The 18925-nt window shown below is 43.6% G+C and overlaps 1 protein-coding gene across 1 annotated transcript in view; it reads left to right on the top strand.

Annotated features, from left to right (window-relative positions):
- LOC138292217 (keratin, type II cytoskeletal cochleal-like) overlaps positions 1–18925 on the top strand; it is a 175987-nt gene that overhangs the window by 115423 nt on the left and 41639 nt on the right. Inside the window, exons 5-6 of the mRNA XM_069230662.1 lie at positions 7124–7288; positions 7605–7730. Coding sequence (XP_069086763.1) covers positions 7124–7288; positions 7605–7730 — 291 coding nt within the window. The remainder of the gene's footprint in view (positions 1–7123; positions 7289–7604; positions 7731–18925) is intronic.

An 18925-nucleotide genomic window follows, 5' to 3' on the forward strand; every position in this document is an offset into this window, starting at 1 on the left:
TTCTCAGCTTTCCGGCATTATTGTTTGGAGGCCTGGAGGTCTGCGGTGAACCAGGGAGCTTTCTTGTTGACGCGGGTGTTGCGGGTTTTCTTCAGTGGAGCGAGGGTGTTGGCGCAGTCATCGAGCCATTGCTTCAGGTTGAGGGTGGCGGTGTTGGGGTCGTTGGTTTTGGGTGGTAGGGATTGGGCGAGGTTGGAGATCAGTTGTTCCTTGGAGACCTTTTTCCACTTGTGGTGAGGGAGCGGATGCTGTTGGTGGTGGGCTTCAGGAAGGAAAAATTAATGCAATGGGGGTCGGTCCAATGGAGTTCGGTGGTGTGGGTGAAGGTGATGTGGCTGCTGGAGGAGAGGATGGCGCTGAGAGTGTGCCCGGCTGAGTGGGTGGGCGAGGTGATCAGTTGCTTACGGCCGACGTTGGCGAGGTTGTCCAGAAGGGCAGCAGAGTTGCAGTCGTTGGTGTTCTCCAGGTGACAATTTAGGTCGCCGAGGAGCAGGTAATCCGAGGAGGCGAGGGCGTGGGAGCTGATCGTGTCGGCGATCACGTTGCAGAATTGGGAGCAGGGGCATGGTGGTCTGTAGATGAGGGTTCCTCTCAGGGTGGTGTTGGCGTTGATGTGTATCTGAAAGTGCAGGTGTTCTGCGGCATCTGGGGTGTCGTAGGTGTTGTAGAGATCCTGATGGAGCTTCTGTATATAATGGCGATTCCTCCTCCTGGTTTGTTGATACGGTCTCTTCGGGTGATCTTGTAGTCCTCAGGGATGGCTATGGCGATGTCTGGTTCTGAAGCGGGGTTCATCCAAGTTTCGGAGAGGAAGGCGATGTCAGGGAGGTTGATGTGAGTAGGTCCCAGAGCTCGATGGCGTGCTTGTGGACGGAGCAGGTGTTGAGGAGGATGCAGTTGAGATGGTTGGGGTGTCTGGTGTTGTTGTGGTGCTTGGGGGCTTGATTGTAGGTGAAACGGCACGAGCGGCAGGCAAAGGGTCCGTAGGTGTGCCTGGGGGTGGCCTGGGTGCAAGCGGTGGGCCGGCCGGGGTTGAGTGCGTGGAGCTCAGGGGTGGTGTAGTGGCGTCTGGAGGCGTGAGAGGTGCGAGGGGCAGGGGGACAGGCGCTGGGCACAGTCCAGGTGCGGGCAGGCGCAGACAGGCTTGCCCCTGGTGCGCCTCCGGCACGGCAGCTACACGGCCTCACAACGGCCACCATTAAGACCAAAGTAACAACTTATCACCTTCACAACAACTCACAGTGTCAAATACAAAGGTATACACCTGGGCAGCTTCCAATCCATTGAGGAGTCAAGGCCTATTCACTACAATCTTGCAGCACAAGAAGACGTCTGTGCAGGCCCCAATCCATGTTCTTCAAGGTACTCCATCCAGTGCGTGCCTACTTAGTTTTGCAATTGTTGCTGACATGGGACTGATATCTATCAATTACAACATAAATACACAATCTGAAATTGTGAGTCAGTTACCATCCTTGTTTAATGATCTAGGAAATCTCAAAACAATGAAAGTGAAAATCCACATTGATGAAAACATCCAATCTGTTGCACAGCGACATCGCAGAATGGCGTTTAATCTAAAAGAAGAAGTTGAGAAGAAACTAGAAGCCTTGCTAAAACACAACATTATTGAACTCACCACTGGATACACACCATGGGTATTGCCACAGTGAAGATGCAGCGCACATCTATGAGGATATGTGCCAAGCTAACAAAGCAATCGAGAGAGAGAGAGAGACATCCTGGTACGCCCATTGTGGGTATGATTATGCAGCTGAATGCAGCCAAAGTTTTCTCCTGTCTTAACCCATACAAAGGGTACCATCAAATTGAACTGGAGGAAAACTGACAGTACATTTCCCTTTTTTCAACTCATGTTGGTTTGTTCAGTTACAAAAGATTGAGCTTTGGAGTGTCAACTGCTCCAGAAATGTTCCAAGATGTTATACGTAGAATTATTCGAACTGTTACTTATGCCTTCATTTACAGTGATGACATTCTGGTGTTTGGAACAATAGAAAAGGAACATGATAGAGCTCTCAAACAAGTGTGTCAGTTAATTACAGATGCAGTTCTCACATTAAATGCAGGAAAGTGTGAATTTCGCAAAGCAAAACTCAAGTTATTTGGACATGTGTTTTTTGATGGGTGGGTGACTCTGGATCCTAATAAAGTGTGAGCACTAGTCCCCCACAAGATGTCACCATATCACAAACCTTCTTGGGCATGACCAGTTATTGTTCAAGGTACATTTGAGACTTTGCTACATTGAGTGCCCTGTTGCGAGATCTGACAAAGAGAAATGTCCAGTTCTGATGGTCCACTGAATGTGATGGCAGTTTTAAAAACATAAAGCATGCAATTGAAAATGCCATTGAGATGCCCTACTTTGATCAGAAACTACACACTGAGATCACTATTGATGTGAGCCTGGTGGGGCTGGGAGGTTGGATAAGAAAGTTTAGAGGGAATTAAAGGAATGTCATTTATGCAATTGCCTGTCTCCTAAGGTGACCCTTTCTGAGCAATAGTGGGAAAGAGTGTCTGTAGCCTTCTTTGGGCCGTTGGCCATCTTATGGTGGTCACTGACTAGCATTCCCATTATCTTCTGGTGAGGAACATGTCACCAACAACTCACAACAACATTACTGAGTGGACATATCTGCATTGTGGGGCATACTGGACTCTTTCAAGTCTGACAATGGTCTGCTATTTAACAACATGGAGTTTAAAAACCTTCTGACCAAACTCAATGTCAAGCATCAGAAAAGTATGTCCTTGTGGCCTCAGGCTAAAGGTGATATGGAGAAGTTTATGGGGACACTGAAACAAGTGGTACCATATGAGTCGATGGAAGGAATTGAGCTAAGTTAGGCGCTGTGCCAAGCTCTGCATACCTATCAGTCGACCCCTCACTCTAACACTGGTGAGATTCCCGTCACCCTGATGTTCTGGAAAGCCATAAAGACCAAATTACCGCAGTGGACCCGTGAATGAACCCTGAATGATGATGAGTTTTGTGCTACTGACACTGCTCAAAAAAGTTAGATGAAGACATACACTAATCAAAGTTGTTAATTCAGGAGTTGGAGTTCAACAAGGGAGACTTGGTTCTCATCAAGAAGAAATGGAAACGAAAGACAGATCCTCCATTGGATGTTGAACCTTTGAAGGTTGTGAAGTGCAAGGAAAACATGATAATGGGGCACCATCCTGGCAAATCCCTTACAAGCAACTCGTCACATTGCAAACATCTGTCTAGTCGATCATCGGTTCCTGCAGATCCAGAAGGGGGGGTCCCACCAGAAAGCTCTAGTCAGACACCAAACTCTGTACCCCTCTGGATCCACAACAGGTACAGCACAACTACCTCATGTCACACTGTCTGGCCGAACTGTACAATGACTTAGACAGCTGATTAAAGAAATTTAATGTTGATATTTGTTCATGTCTTTAGTTTGTCTATCTTCCTTTAACAAGGGGGGGATGTGGTGTATTAGGACTGTGAGCATTAAGACCCTGCAGCCAAGGGCAGACTCATGAAGGGATTATACAATCATTCATGGAGCTGTTAAGGTGTGGTCATTAATGGTTATGAGATAATGAGAAGCCAACTGAATGTTGTATGCTGAGGAATAAAGACGCTGACTACAAGGTCCGTGTGTGATATGTTCTTGTGCATGCTCTTGGACTGGGGAGGATGTGACAGAACAAAATTATAGAGACAGAAAAGGTGTTTGAAGAAGGCAGCACCAACACTGGGTGGTGCAACCTCTAGAGAATGTCTCTAACCCCTGGCACTCATATTTTTTTCAAGTTAACCACTAAGTTAGGCAAGTAAAATGCCCTTTGTGAAGTGATTGTAAATAGTGTTGGACTGGTGTCACTGTTTTGGGGGAGGATGATGTACAGAGTATTATGACATTTATTAAATGGTATACTTGTGCTGTGCTTCTTGTATACAGAGTGTCTGTGTTGTTTCATTGTGGTAAGTATTAGGATTTCTGCCTTTGGGTTTATAAAATGATGGATACTAAACCAGAAGGACAACATTAAAATGTGTTCAGTAAAAGAGCACAATCATAACAGGTCCAACTCATTAATCTAAATCAGGCATTAGCAAAAACCTAAGCAACTGCTCGAAATATGTGTCATATGAACGAGAAGAACATCCGATGCTATGGTTTGTAACATCATTCAGAAAGACAATTAGGTGATCCTTATCATGAAAATACGGCAAAAGGTATTTAATAGGAAAATATTTGCTAGGACTGTCGTGAGTTGTAAACTGTATTAGTCAGTAAGTCTCATTTAGATGTCTTCTTCCTATTAAGGGAGTTGTCAACTAAGTAGTGACTTTCTATTAAACTTCCATCCTGACATCGATTTATCTAAAATACTGTTGCCCGCATAGAACCACAACTTAAACTTCTGTACTCTAACTTCGGAACTTTAACCAATAGACCAGCCTGTACAAATGAATGAATGTATGGCTGAACTATTCCCATCTTAAGAAGGTTTCAAATTACTACCAATTCACAACCTAGAAACTGACCCACAGAAAGATAACAGAAAAGCAAACAGAAAATGCATTTACCGGAAATGTTGTTTCCCCAGTATATATGTGTGTGTATTTATATATATATATATATATATATATATATATATATATATATATATATAGTTAGAGGCATAATTCTTATGTGTACTGCAGTCTGGAAAATATGGCTACATTGAAGATGCGTTCTGGGAATTGATTTTGCACCAGTCACGTACGAATTTGAATTGAAATAGTGGGATTTCCTGCATCATTCTAAAAGCCGAACACGTCAGGAAAGGCTGCCATGAAGATGTAAATAAAGCTCATGTTTTTCGTGAACTGTGCTTCAGTGCTGATTTTTCATTTTTGATGATTAAATGGGTGCTTCTCCCTGATAACTGAAGCGGCCCTGCAGGATTGCGGGCTCCCATCAATGAAGAGTTGCTGTTTGAAATATATATATATACTTATTCACTTAAAAAAAACAAAGATTACAGGAAGGTTATAGTTAGGCTCAAATTTTTAACGTCCCAAACCATCGAAATTCACCTGTTATCGAGTTGCTGTGAAAGCTGCCGCCAAGCCACAGCAAACAGCTATGTCCTAGGGGTGGGCACCCCGGGACATAGCAGGAGCTGGCCCTGGGGGGATGGTAGTCACCAGGGCCATCAGTGGCTCCACCAGGGGGGCAACGTGGCCCCCTCCAAAGAAAACAGCCACAGGAAGGTGGGGGTCCCCAAGGCTGCTGAGGTCTGAAACAGACCCCCTTTCTATTTTTTAGCGTTTGTCCCGAGGAGGTGGTGGTCCCCAGGGCTGAGGGGGTAGGGGGTCACACAGCCCCCCACATAGATTTACATTAAAACCCCAGAGAGGTTGCAGACCCTGGAGCTGCACAGTGCCCGGGCGGCCCTACCCTTACAATTCACAAAAGACGTGGGAGGTGTTAGTCCCCGCACACATATTATTTTTAACCCTCAGAAGGTGGTGGTCCCTGGGGCAGTGGGGGAGTGGGGCACATTAAAATATCAGTGCCCCCTGGACTTGGCCCACCAAGGGACTTCAGAATTATGAAGCGCGGGAGACCGCGCTTTGTTTATTTACATTTTCACCGGATCCGCGGATCCAACGCAAATAAAGGCAACATTTAAAAAAATGCTTTTTAACTCTGGGAGGGTTCCACTGGGACCCCAGCACCAGAGCTAAGGGGTCAGCGTGACTCTACCCTGGTCCCTTTTCTTAATCCAATTTTATATACTTTTCAGTGCGCGAAGGATTAGCGAATCCTCCTGATCTCGTGCTGAGATCTGATTGGCTGCCAACAGTTCAACAAGAAAGTCCTGTCAGCCATATTGGGACTCGTGCGAGTTGCAGAAAAAGATGTAAAAAATAAATAAATTTGGTAGTCCCTGACACAGAAGAAAACTTCTTTGTGTGCCTATGTGCCTTTATGTAATTGTACACATTTTTTATAAAAACAAAAGTTCTTTCCAACTGCAAGACTCAACTAAGGGCCCAGATCTCAAAGAAAATCACAAAATTGCACTCACATTATATGTTTTTGCATTAGTGCAGATTTATGACTAATGAATTCACAAGAATTTACAGAAGTCGGACTGGAAACTTTACTCCTAAAAACGGTTTGTGAACTGCATTTTAGCAAGACCAAATATGCATGTTTATATTAGCAAATGTGAAAATCTCCTCAGAGTTTGCAAGTTCACTTTAAGGGGAACATAATGGGTGCTTGTCACTTAATGCTAAAAGCTGGAGTGAGTGCACTTTCCATCATGTACAGATGATCCCTAGTGTGAAGTACCTTAGATAAGAACAAAGCAGCCCATTGGCACACTGTTACATCCTTCAGGTCAAATAGGTACTGGAAGGCCTCCTGATGATAACAAATATTTCTTTGAAGAAGAGTGGTTTAAGATAGAGTTTTTTATGTGCCAAATAAAACCAACAAAAAAGTGTGATGTGCTTAGTAGACTGCTCTGATTTGTTATCGGAAGGGCATTTCTGGGTGGAGGTCCCCATCCATCCTTCCTAGGGAATTAAACCATATGATGGAAGATGAGGTGGCGAAAGCATATTAGGAGGTAACTGTGATGGGTATTACTGGTTAATTTGAGATACCGGTCACTTCCGCACAGCTCATTCAGTGGAATGTATCTTCCTACAGACAACTTGCAAGTTGCTACAATATAATCAGAGAGGCTATTTCCGATCTCTGACACAATGAGAACACCGCCATACACTGTCACCTCTCTGCATGGCACCAAAGGGACAAGAAACGTTTTTTACAGGACAAGTAGCTTTATATATAAATATTTATGGTACAATGCCATATATATAGATACAATTTACAATTGTGTGAATAAGCCCTCAACACCCTTAGAATTCAGGATCATTCAAAAGCAGCTGAATATACAAAAGACCCTACCCATACGAGAGACTGATGACTCCTGTTTCCAAGTGCTTTAGCCAAGCGTTGCTTTCCCCAAAAAATTAAAACTGCAATTTAGGTTTATCATATAGTTTAAAACACGTCTGAAATTTACTATGGCTGTCATTGTAATCATATAGGAATTAGCCCAGATACATTCCCAGATGTCGGACACCTCTGTCGTTCTTTCTATGGACAACAACCGATCTTTGGACCTTAACAGCATCATCGCCGAAGTCAAGGCTCAATATGAGGACATTGCAAACAGAAGTCGAATTGACGCTGAATCATGGTACCAAACTAAGGCAAGTAATGAAAGAACTATCGTTTAAGAATTGTTGTTGGCACAGACATTGCCTGTAAATTTACTACCAAATACTCAGCGGTATAAACTGTAACCTTGAGTCTGAATAACGTTTATGTCTATATGGCTTTTAAGAATCTAGATATACCCTCTACAAGGTATACTGATAATTCCTGCCATATGTTTGGCACAGTCATTCAGAACGGTCTTCGAAAATGACACACACCACAGACGCACATTTTGAGGGTAAAGAGAATATCTTTTCTTTGTTCATCTTTTGTAAAAATAACACACATACTTGCATTATTTTTGTACAGTATGAAGAGTTGCAAGTCTCCGCTGGAAGACATGGTGATGACCTTCGCAACACCAAGACAGAGATCTCTGAGCTGAACCGTGTCATACTGAGACTGCGCTCCGAGATTGAGAATGTGAAAAAACAGGTAAAAATGGCTTTATACTCTTGACATTCTAGCTTGCTGCTGAATCAGAAAAACATTTAAATTCTTTGTAGAATTATTCTTTAGAACGTTCTACAGGAAAAACAGTCCATTTGTGAACGTGTTCTGAAAAGAGAAACTGCCGTGATTACATACAAGTAATACTAGTAATCTTCTATGCAGCAACTCCTTCTGGCTCTCAACTATAGATACAAGGCTGTAGTAGCATGACAGAAATCTATAGTTTGATTTCTGATGATAGCTGTGATCAAAGATGTAGACCCTACCTCATGAGAGATTATACAGTGAGCTATGCCTGTGGGAATTTAGTCTCTAGGTATCCTCGTGCAAACCAGGCAAATCACAGGGCAGAGGCCAGACAAAGTGCAATCCGCTGGTTCTCCAGGTTGGCGTTGGGTACACGGCTAACAACTTTATCCCATAAAATTTATTTATTATGGAAATGGATAGAAGAACCACTAAATCTTCTGGGCACGAGGAATTTCCAAAGCCACTGCATGAGACATTAATAATTGACAGTAGCCAAAGCTGCAAGCAAGCTACTGACGAGATAATGGAAGTTCTAAGTGCCAAGTGCAAGAGCAGAATCTGATTTTATAATGTATGAATAATGTACAACACAGGACAGTTGGCTCAAGTAACATCAAAGATCACATGCTACAGTCTACACATCCTGGGGGTCATTGAAAGTAGGTGGGCCAGATCTGGCAGAATGAAAATCACAAGAGGAGAGAGATTACTGTATGTGGGAAGGGGCAATGACCAACATCACAAAGTGATATCCATTATCTTGATAAAGGATAGAGAGAAATGACTACTTGAGTGGATGCCAGTCAACAGAAGGCTCATGGCAGTCAGGTTAAAAGGCAGACACATCTACACCACCATTAACCAGTGTTATGCTCCAACAAATTACACAGAGGAAACAGTCAAGGACTTATTCTACCAAAAGATGCAAGCTGAGATTGATGCTCAGTAAAATAGGACACAAAACTTCAGGACAACTTCACTTCGATGTGCCAAATTTACAGGATCCCAAGACCAAGAAAGCATTTGTCTTACAAATTAAAAACACGTTGCAACCCCTGGCAGACACAAAAGATCAGCCTGAACCAGCTGCAGACACCGTAAACAAGAAATGGGGACAGGTCTCTTCAAAATGTGGGAAGAGCGGTGCAACATGCCTGGAGACCAAGCCAAAGAAAAGGATACAATGGTAAAGACAAGAGACTTGGCAAGTTATTGAAGGAAGGAGGGCATCAAAAAAGAAATTAATGGAGGCCAAATCTGAGAGGCTGCAGGAGAAGTACAAGACATATTACACAGAAGCAAATAGAGTAGTCAAAAGACTGACAAGAGCAGAGAAACAGGGGTACATGGACAACCTTGCTGTACAAGCAGTGGAGGCAGCCAGTAAAGGAGAACTGTGGAAAAGAGGTTGTCCTTCAAGATAACGAGGATAGTCTGTGCTAAATCTCATGCAGCAGACAACACCCTTATCATTAACAAGCGAGGCAGACTACTCACAATAGTGAAAGAGTGGGAAGCAAGGTGGGTCGAGCACTTCAATGACATCTTCAAACAGGCATCTTTTCCATAACAATAGCTACTTATGTTCAGTGAAAATTATCCTGAACTACTAATATTATTAGTGTTGTAATATGTAATAATGACCACACCAGACAAGTGGCCACCATATGCAATATTACTAGCAGTGATCATCTCAGCACTTCGGCACGATTGCCAGCAGAAATGTAGAGAAGGCTTAATCAATTTTCAAATGCCTCAATATTGGTATTACAAAACTGTGATACATACAATGCACCTGGCACTAAGGTTACAAAATTAGTAATAGGTGTATCCAACGCCACATGATTTAACACTCAAATATCAGCTTTAAATATGTTTTGAAAATTGAGCCATTTTTCTCTAAACATCTCCGAATGAGTTCTGAAAATACACATAATTTCCTCTCAAAAACAAACCATCAACTTTGGTATACATATATTAATTCAACCAAGAAACAGGTTTTATTTTAGTTGACTGGGCTGCACACAGGAGAGCTACTCACAGATAAATAAAGAACTACCTGTGACTAATGAGCTACTTGTTGGAGAAATCTTTCCTGAACAGACCAACAAGCGAATCCAACATTCAAGATGCAGATAAGACTTGCATATGAACACCACCCCACCACAGAAAGAAGAAATTGTCACTGCCATCCAATCTCTCAAGAATGGAAAAACGTGTGCCCAAGACAACCTGAATTCAGAAATGTTCAAGGCAGTCCCGGAAACATCATGCAAGATAGTTCAACCACTGTTTTCCTGGATTTGGGAAGGCAAGACAGTACCAGATGACTAGAACCAAGGCATCATTGCCAAGATTCTAAAGAAGGGAGCATTCACCAACTGTGAGCAACTGGGGGGGAATCACCGTTTTTTGAATCCCAAGTAAACTCTGTTGAAAATCATGATACATTTCTGATGCTGTGGGCAAGCAGCTTAGACATTCTGGGTTCCAGACTGGTTGGTGGTATGTTAAGCAGGTTCTTACTCTGCACAGCATCACTGAGCAGTGCAGGAAATGGCAGCGACAACTATCTATCAACTACATTGATTTTAAGAAAGTCTGTGGCAGTATCCACAGTGACAACCTCTGAAAGCATATGCCATACCACAGATGATCGCTCCTCATCAAGAGCTTCTGTGATAATTTTAACTGCAAGGTGGGAGATAGTGAGGATAGCTCCGAACTCAAGACCAGTGTGAGACAGGGATGCTTGATGTCAGCGTTGCTCTTCAATCTAGTCATCGTCATAAGAAAAAGTGTTTACTTGTTGTGATTGGACATCCTTAACCCTAAATGAAATGGAATAGCTTAACAGGTGTTATACCCACATTTCATTATAAAAGATTTGAGTAGATTGACTTTAAGGTCTGAGGGCCTAATTTACATCTTGGCGGAGGAGTTACTCCATCATAAACGTGATGGATATCCCGTCTGCCATATTTCAAGCTACATAGGCTGCAATGGAATTGTAATATGGCGGACGGGATATCTGTCACGTTTGTGACTGAGTAACCCCCTCTGCCAAGATCTAAATCAGGCCCTAAGTCACCCATGAATACTGTCAACACATTCAGCAGAGCCTGCAGCCCACTAGGGGTATGGGACATTAACAACACACCATCGGAATACAGGAGGGACGGCACTGGAAGATGGTCAATCTAGTGCATGTCTTTGTATGGCTCAACCAACACTCTCTTCAAGTTGTTGATTTATAGGGTGAAGAGGAATGGCGCAACACACACCCCTTTTGTTGTGATTTGCAAAGTTGAAGGCACTCGATAAATCAATAAAGCCCAAATACATGGGTCTTCGTTTGGCCACAATATATTTGCCAATACAAAGGCCAAGGTGGAAGCACTGCTCAACAGACCCAATACCCTTATGGAAGCCGTGCCCATGTTCAAAAGCACACTCTGATCCTCTGCCCCCTGCTCTAAACTGGCTAACAGAATCCTGGTGTGACATGTGTGGTCCCTATATATCTACCACCCTGGGGCGCTGACTTTAGTTTCTTTTCATGAAATTTACATACAAGAAAGACAGAGCCACATCAGAAGGCTGATGGACTAGTGTCTCTCTTTGGGTACAGGCAATACAGTCTTTCCTCCTCCTTGGAAGGTGAGACAGAGCGAACCAGGTCAGCAGTGTGTTATTTTAGCCGACTTGGAAAGACATCATCACTTTTGGTAGGAAAGAGAAAGAGGAATTGGTGTATGCAGGGTGCAAAGAAAGCACCTGCAGCTCGCTACCCCTCCCAGCCGATGTAATAGCCACTAAGAAGACCATTTTGATTGCCAAGAGATGTAGAGGCAAACTATCATGGGCTGAAGAGCAAGCACATAAAATGTTTCAAGCCAAATTAAGGTCCAATTACGGTGTAACGGAAAGGTTTTGGAGGAACATGGGCTGAAGTCCTTTCAGGAAACAAGACCTAACTGGTGACTAAAACAGAGAGGGCTGATCCAGCAACCATAGGAAAGTTGATATGGCTCAAAGGTGCCCTTTAATTTTGTCCATGGCAAACATGTGCTGGGATAATGATAGAACAAACAACAGTACCTCAGACATAGGTGCAGAGAAAGGATCAGCATGTTCATGAGTGCCTAAGGTCACAAACGTATCCCAACAGCAGGCATATATGGTCTTTGTTGATGGGCGCCTGGCTGTCAATGTGACTTTGCAGACTTTCGAATGGAGGTCAAAAACTGTCAGCTACCCCCGCTCATTTTCCATGCATGAAGGCGGAGCATGCAGAGCATGTACAGGTTTCGGTGCAGGACTCTGCCTTGTTGCTGTCACAGAAGGTCTTCTCAGAGACAGCTTCATGTGTGGACTGATGCTCATTCTCAGGAGTTTGGGATACAATATCCACCATGCCCAATCTGGAACCATAAGGTTGACCTGGGTCTGGTTGCTCTTCTTCTTCTTGATGACTCTGGGCAGAAGAGGTATAGGGGGGAAGGCATACAGGAGGACAGAGTTCCACTTAAGATTAAATTTGTCACAGAGTGAGAGCTTCTTTGGAAACTCCGACATGCTGACATTGTGTGTTTACTGCCATAGCAAATAGATCTAACGAACAAGTTACATACCTTCTGTAGCGTTTTTTCTGGTGGATACAGTACCTACCTGCAGATTGTTTACTTTCTGAATATTCCCATCTGCCACCATGGATGGAAACTTTTCAATAGTTCTCCCACACCAATATTGGGTGCTGGCTTCAGAACTGCTCCGCACATAGCCCTTATTATGTCTCTGGAGCCATAAAGCACACTTCCTGGCATAATAATGTCAGTTTCTATCCTCTTTCTTACTTGCCTTTGAGGCGAACCATCAGAAGTATGGATGAAGTTTTCATTGTAGACAATTTACATATGAACAGATGAATGAAAAGGATTTTTGGGTTATTTTCAGATAAGCAATGGGGAAGAGGGTGGGTCAGTGAGGAATCTTCAGGTAGATACTGTATCTTTCAGAAAAAGGGTTACTGTAGGCAAGTAACTTGTTCTGATGATTTCCTCACCCTTTGAATGGAATCACCAGTCAATCCCATACCCAGAGGTATGTGCACATCTGTCTACACCAAAAAACCCTGTAACACAGACCATGAGAAGTGTCCATCCTGCCACACTTTGGAATCCAAGTAAAAAGTTTTTGCAAAAGTCTGAAGGGAGGACCAGGTCACAGCATTATAGATATTTGCTCCAGCTACACCTTTTTCCAGGGAAGCAGTACATGATTTTGCTCTAGTACAATGCGTTAAAATACCTTACAGAGGATCCTTGTGGGCCATGGCATAGCAGATCTTGATGCAAAATATAATCCATCTGGAGATAGTCCACTTTTGGACTATCTTGCCTTTCATCTTTACAACTTACCCAATGAAGACTTGATCATCCAGCCTGAATTCACCTGTTCTTCCCACATAGAAGCTTATAGCTCTCTTGGGATCGAGACAGTGGAGTCTTTTCTCCTCTTTAGCAGGACGTGGAGGAGGGTAGAAAGTGGATAGCGTGATAGATTGTCTTAAGTTGAATGGATTGACCACTTTTGCTAGGAAAGCAGCTCTGGTTCTCAACACCAACTTGTCACGGAAGAAGCAGGTGAACAGAGGGTTCACACTTAAGGCCTGGAGTTTACTAACTTGTCTTGCCGAGATGATTGCTACTATGTATGAAATTGTCTTTAAAAAAGGAACCGTAAGGGACAACTGTGACGGGGTTCAAACGGTGAACACATAAGAAATGGGCGGAGTAAATTAAGATCGGACAGAGCCATAATGAATGGTGTGAGAGGGAATTTGTTCATAAGACCCTTAATAAATCTTACAAAAATTAAAGATTTGAAGAGAGAAGATTGGTCGGGCAAGCAAATATAAGCAAAAACAGTGGATAAATAGCCTTTAGCTATAGTAACTGCACAGCTCCGCCGGGCTAATGAAAAAGTAAAATGAAGAATATCAGACAAATGAGTTCTAAGAGGATCTAAGGAGCTGCCATCACACCATTTGATAAATTTGACCCGTCTGCGAGCATTAATGGATTTGGTGAAGTGCCTTCTAGATGATAAAATAACGTCCACCACTTCTGGGGGAGTGAATATGAACTCAGGCTGATAGAGGTTCTGGAGGTGGGGTTGTAGAACCTGCTCCTACATCTGTGAGAGGAGGTCTGTCCTGTAAGGTAGATTGAACAGAGGGCACAGAGAGAGGTCAATGGGATCTGAATGCCATATCCTTCATGGTCAGTCCATTGCAATCCAGATTACTTTTGTTCAGTCAAGGCAAATTTTTTCTCAGCAGCCAAGTAATTAAATATATGGGACAAAATGCATAAAGAAGCTGATCGCTCCGGCTCAATTGAAACAAGTGCCTCAATGCTACCTGCACTGGTTACTGGAGTGTGCGGAATGCTGGGAATTGTATATTCTCATGGGTGGCAAAGAGCTCTATCTGAAGTGTCCCCATAGATGGAACATGTTTAGTATTACTTCTGAATGGAAACGCCACTCGTGATCAGCTAGGTGATGCTGTCTGAGAATGTCCACACATACGTTGAGCTTTCTGGCAAGATCAATTGCTACTACACACATCTGGTGGTCCTGAGCCCAGGACCAGAACTGTAGAGCTATTCTGAAGCAAAAGGGCAACCTCACATCCCCTTGCTTGTTGATCTACCACATTGCAGTTGTGTTGCCCATCAAGACCTAGTCAGACTGATTGTGAAGTGATGGGAAAAAATCCTTGAGAGTCAGACATATTGCCTGCAATTCCAACGGATTGATTTGTAAATTATGTTCTTCTGGAGCCCACAGGCCTCTGCTCTCCAATTTCTCCAGATGAGCTCCTCACCCTAAAATGGAAGCATCCATAGTTATAATTACAATATTTTCACTGGTTGGGGAGGTTGAAATGGCTTTCCTTGAGAAAGGTTGTTGTTTACCGTACACCACTGTCAGTCCGCTGCCATTTCCCTGGAAATCTTGATGGATGCTTGGAGATCTCCATTTGTGTTGGCACCACTTCCTTCAAGGGCATCACTGGAGGTCTATTATAAGCCATGGTTCATGGGTGACTAGCTGAATGCAGAAGGCTAGCAGACCAACCAGGCAGAGTACCTTCAGGACTGGAATGGTTGCTCCATTCTGAAACATCAGAATCGTAGCCTGAATATCTTCACCACTCTGAGGAAGAGAGAAGGCTCGGCTCGATGTGCTGCCCAGTATTGCTCATATGAATAGGATGCACTGTGAGGACCCCAGTTGTGATTTCAGCTTGTTGATTGAAAAGCACAGGTAAAACAGCAACTGGGTTGTTACCTGCAAAGTGTGAGACTATAGGGGTCATTACGACTTCAGTCTCCAGCCCGGCGGCCATCACTAGGCCGCCCAGGGCATTATGACCCCGCCCACCGCCATGGTTTCAGTGGTTTCCGTACTGCCACTGAAACCATGGTGGTAGGCACTATCAGTGCCAGGGAATTCCTTCCCTGGCACTGATAGGGGTCTCCCCAGCCCCCCTCCCCAGAATCCTTCCCCACCCTCCCCCTACCTCTCCCGACCCCCCTGCACATTTACACACATACACGCACATACAGACACACCCATACACACATGTGTACACACATTCACCCACGCATTTTTCCATTCATACACACTCACAGCAACACTCACGAACATACATCCAGGCACACACGCAATCTCACGACACAACATGCACGTACACTCACACCCACTCATGCACACACACATTACACACGTATGCAGGCATTCACACACAGTCACACACACCCCCACTCACACACACAACACCCCCAATTCCCCACCCCTCTCTCCTGTCAGAGATCCCGACTTACCTGCTTGCAGGAGGTCCTCCGGCAAAACACCGCCAGGCCGTATCATGAACATGATACTGTAGGCGGTGTTCTGCTGACGTGGCACTGCTGCTGGCAGCAGCGCCACCTTACGGCCGACCGCTGCCATGACCGTAGAAAGAATACCGCCAGACTTATGGCGGTATTCCGTCCATGGTCATAATGCCATGAACGGTCGGTAGCCACGGCGAAAGTATGTTGGCGGCCGCACCGTGGCGGTAGGAAACATTTGCCGCCAAGTTCCTATGTTTGGACAGCTGACCTTGATGAGCCAATCGTACAGATAAGAGAATACTACAACTACGATCCTCTGACATGTACTGCTACCACCGCCATCACCTTTGTGAAGACATGAGTGGCGGAAATTAGGCCATACAGAAGGACCCCTACTGTGAAGTGACAATATTTACTGTGTGGCTACAGGGTGTGGAAGTAGGTATCCTGCCGGTTGATAGATATCATCCAGTTTTTAGTTTCTATCACAACCTGAGTCAGGGGACAGAATTTAGAACTTTTCCTGCTTGAGGAACCAGTTTAGAATCCTGAGGTCTAAGATCAGACGTAAACCTCTGTCCTCTCTGGAAATCGGGAACTAGAGAGAATAGCATCCCTGACCATTAGAGGAGATGTAGATGTTCCAGAGGCACTGGATGTGACTGAGGGTGGGGGCAGGGGAAATTGTCAGAGGGTTGTGGAAATTGAGGCACCCGTTCTCCCACTTGTTGCGTGTACTCCAAGAAGGGGTAACTAGGGCTGCTTTTCTCTGTTAGCTGAGGAAGACAAGAAGGGCAAAGAGGAAGGAGAAAGTGACAGGGCTCGCTGTCTTCCTCTAGCACACCCTATGTAACTTGTGTGAAGGATATCTGATGTATGATATAAATGGTCAAGGTTCAATGCTCCCTTCGAAAAATTAATGCCCTAAAGTATAAGATTAAACTGTGGGTGATCAAGTGGGGGTTTAGACCAGTTTTCCCCAGGGTACGTAAACGTCTAGAAATACAAGAGTTGAAAATCCACTTAGGTCATTTTCTAAAGAAATCTTTTGTTGAGAATGTTAGTCACAGATAGGCAATAATCCATCAGATTTTGGTATTGTGTTCAAGTCTGTTTATTGATTCAAAGATCATAATTGTACTGAAGATAACATAAGTGAACAGCCGACACGTGTTTCGCCCCATGTGGTGCATTCACCTAGGGCTTTTTCAAGGCTGTAAATAGTAAGTAAGAGTAAATCAGAAAATGATTCTTCAAGTACGAGAAAAAGTGTCAGTGAAGACCATGCAAAAGTGCATCCTGTCGTGCAAGGCCAAAATATTTAAGAAAAAGTGAGAGCAAAAGAACCCTGATAATGGTGCGGATTAGTGAAAAAGGTAATAGTATATATATATATATATATATATATATAGTTGAGATCTAGTAGAAGGTGTGTAGATATAGCCATCTGTTAAAAAAAGAAGTATATTTTGGAATGAATACCTAGATGAAATATCTCTCACTCATCAATATTTCATCCTGGTATTCATTACAAAATGATTTACTCTTACATTCTCATCAAAAGATTTCTTTAAAAAATGACCTAAGTGGGTTTTCAGCTATTGTATTTCTAGAAGTTTACGATATCTGATGTTTGTTGTTGTGTTTGGTGATGCGTCAAATATTGTTGACATTCTCAAGATGACAACCCCCTTCTGAAGCCTTGAAAGTCTTTTAAATTGATGGTAGTTTTTCATCTGTGATTGAATGCCAAATAATCATGCTATGACTCTACTCTGTTTGAATCATTCGAAAGCAGAATCGGATTTTGCAGAAAAATGTTTAAAGGCATCAAATGGTAATTCCATGAGTGTATTCTGCACATCTTGGGAAAAACCTAAGTTTCACAGCCACACATGGTGGCTAACTGATATTGGTGTGGCCTTAGTCCGAACAACAGAGTCAGCAGTTTCAAACCCTGATTGTCTAACTTGTCAAGACACAGTTTCGCCATCATTAATTAGCACAGAGAAGTTAGTTTAGTTGTTCTGGAGACATTTTGTGGAGGATATTTTGTGCTGAATCTAGCAGTATATAAATATATCTGTATAGGAGGAAAGTTGCGTTCACAAATTTAAGTGCCATGCTACCTGACGAGAAAATCTTTTTGGCACACTGTTCTGTTTTTTTACACTGTCTGTTGGAGGAAGTAGACGAAAAGGAAGCAGGAGCAGGTTTTGATGAGCAAGAAACTTCCAAACTCTCTGGAGATGGATGTGAAGATAGAAAGACTGGGTTCTCCAGGAGCGAGTTTGTAAAATCTTGTTATCAATCTGGAGACACTATGAAGTTTATCACGTATTGGTAGGATGGGTCCTATCAAAGCCTCATTAAAGGGTACCAAAGGTTCTCAGATTTGTGACATAGAATGTAGAACCTCAGTTAATATGTTTGACCTCAATTCATTGGATGGGAGAGGTAAGTCTAACAATTCTGCTACCTTGTGCACCACTGAGTGATAGCATGTCATCTCTGGAGGTCGAAGACCTGTTGGAGACAGGAGGCCTCACTCTGGCAATGTGTACAGAATGTTCACTTTCTTTAAGGCCTCAAAGTTCGGGTCAAGTGAGAGATAGTTATCCTCATCACCTACATCCTCCTGACAAACATTATCTCAAAAGAAGAAACGTTCCATTGCTAATAATCTTTGTGCTTCTCTTCAAGATCGATGAAGTTGTAATGGACATTGTGAAGGAGCTATGGTCAGTCGGGAGACCGATGGTATAAACAGTAGCATCTATAGAGAAGGTCCTGGGAGTCAATTGATGTGCTGGTGGTTGCAGAGCCATTGGCTATGGTTCCAGCGCCGGTGGAGAGTTCCTCTCCAATAATGATGGAAAAATCAGCTGTGGCAGTGTTATTTAGGGGGGTGAAAACGTGGGTGTCAGAGTTGACCAGGGATGCTGGGCCAGCAGCATAAATGGCAAGAATAGTACTTGCTGGTATGGTGCTGAAACGCCTCCCAAGGTGTTGGCCAGTGGACCGATGGCACTTGTAGGTGCAGCAGATGGTGTCATGGCTCTATTAAAGATACTGAACATGACATTAAAAAATCATCTCAGATTTGTATCTGGAGTTGGAGAAAGCAGGTACGTGTTATCATCCTGGGGTCAAGGAAATGACGCAACAGAATTAATCAGATCAGTTGGAGATGGTGCTGGATGTGACGTTGCAGGCACTAAAGTTGTTAGTGCCGAGGAC

The sequence above is a fragment of the Pleurodeles waltl genome, chromosome 4_2 (assembly GCF_031143425.1).
Source record: "Pleurodeles waltl isolate 20211129_DDA chromosome 4_2, aPleWal1.hap1.20221129, whole genome shotgun sequence".
NCBI classification, from domain to species: domain Eukaryota; kingdom Metazoa; phylum Chordata; class Amphibia; order Caudata; family Salamandridae; genus Pleurodeles; species Pleurodeles waltl.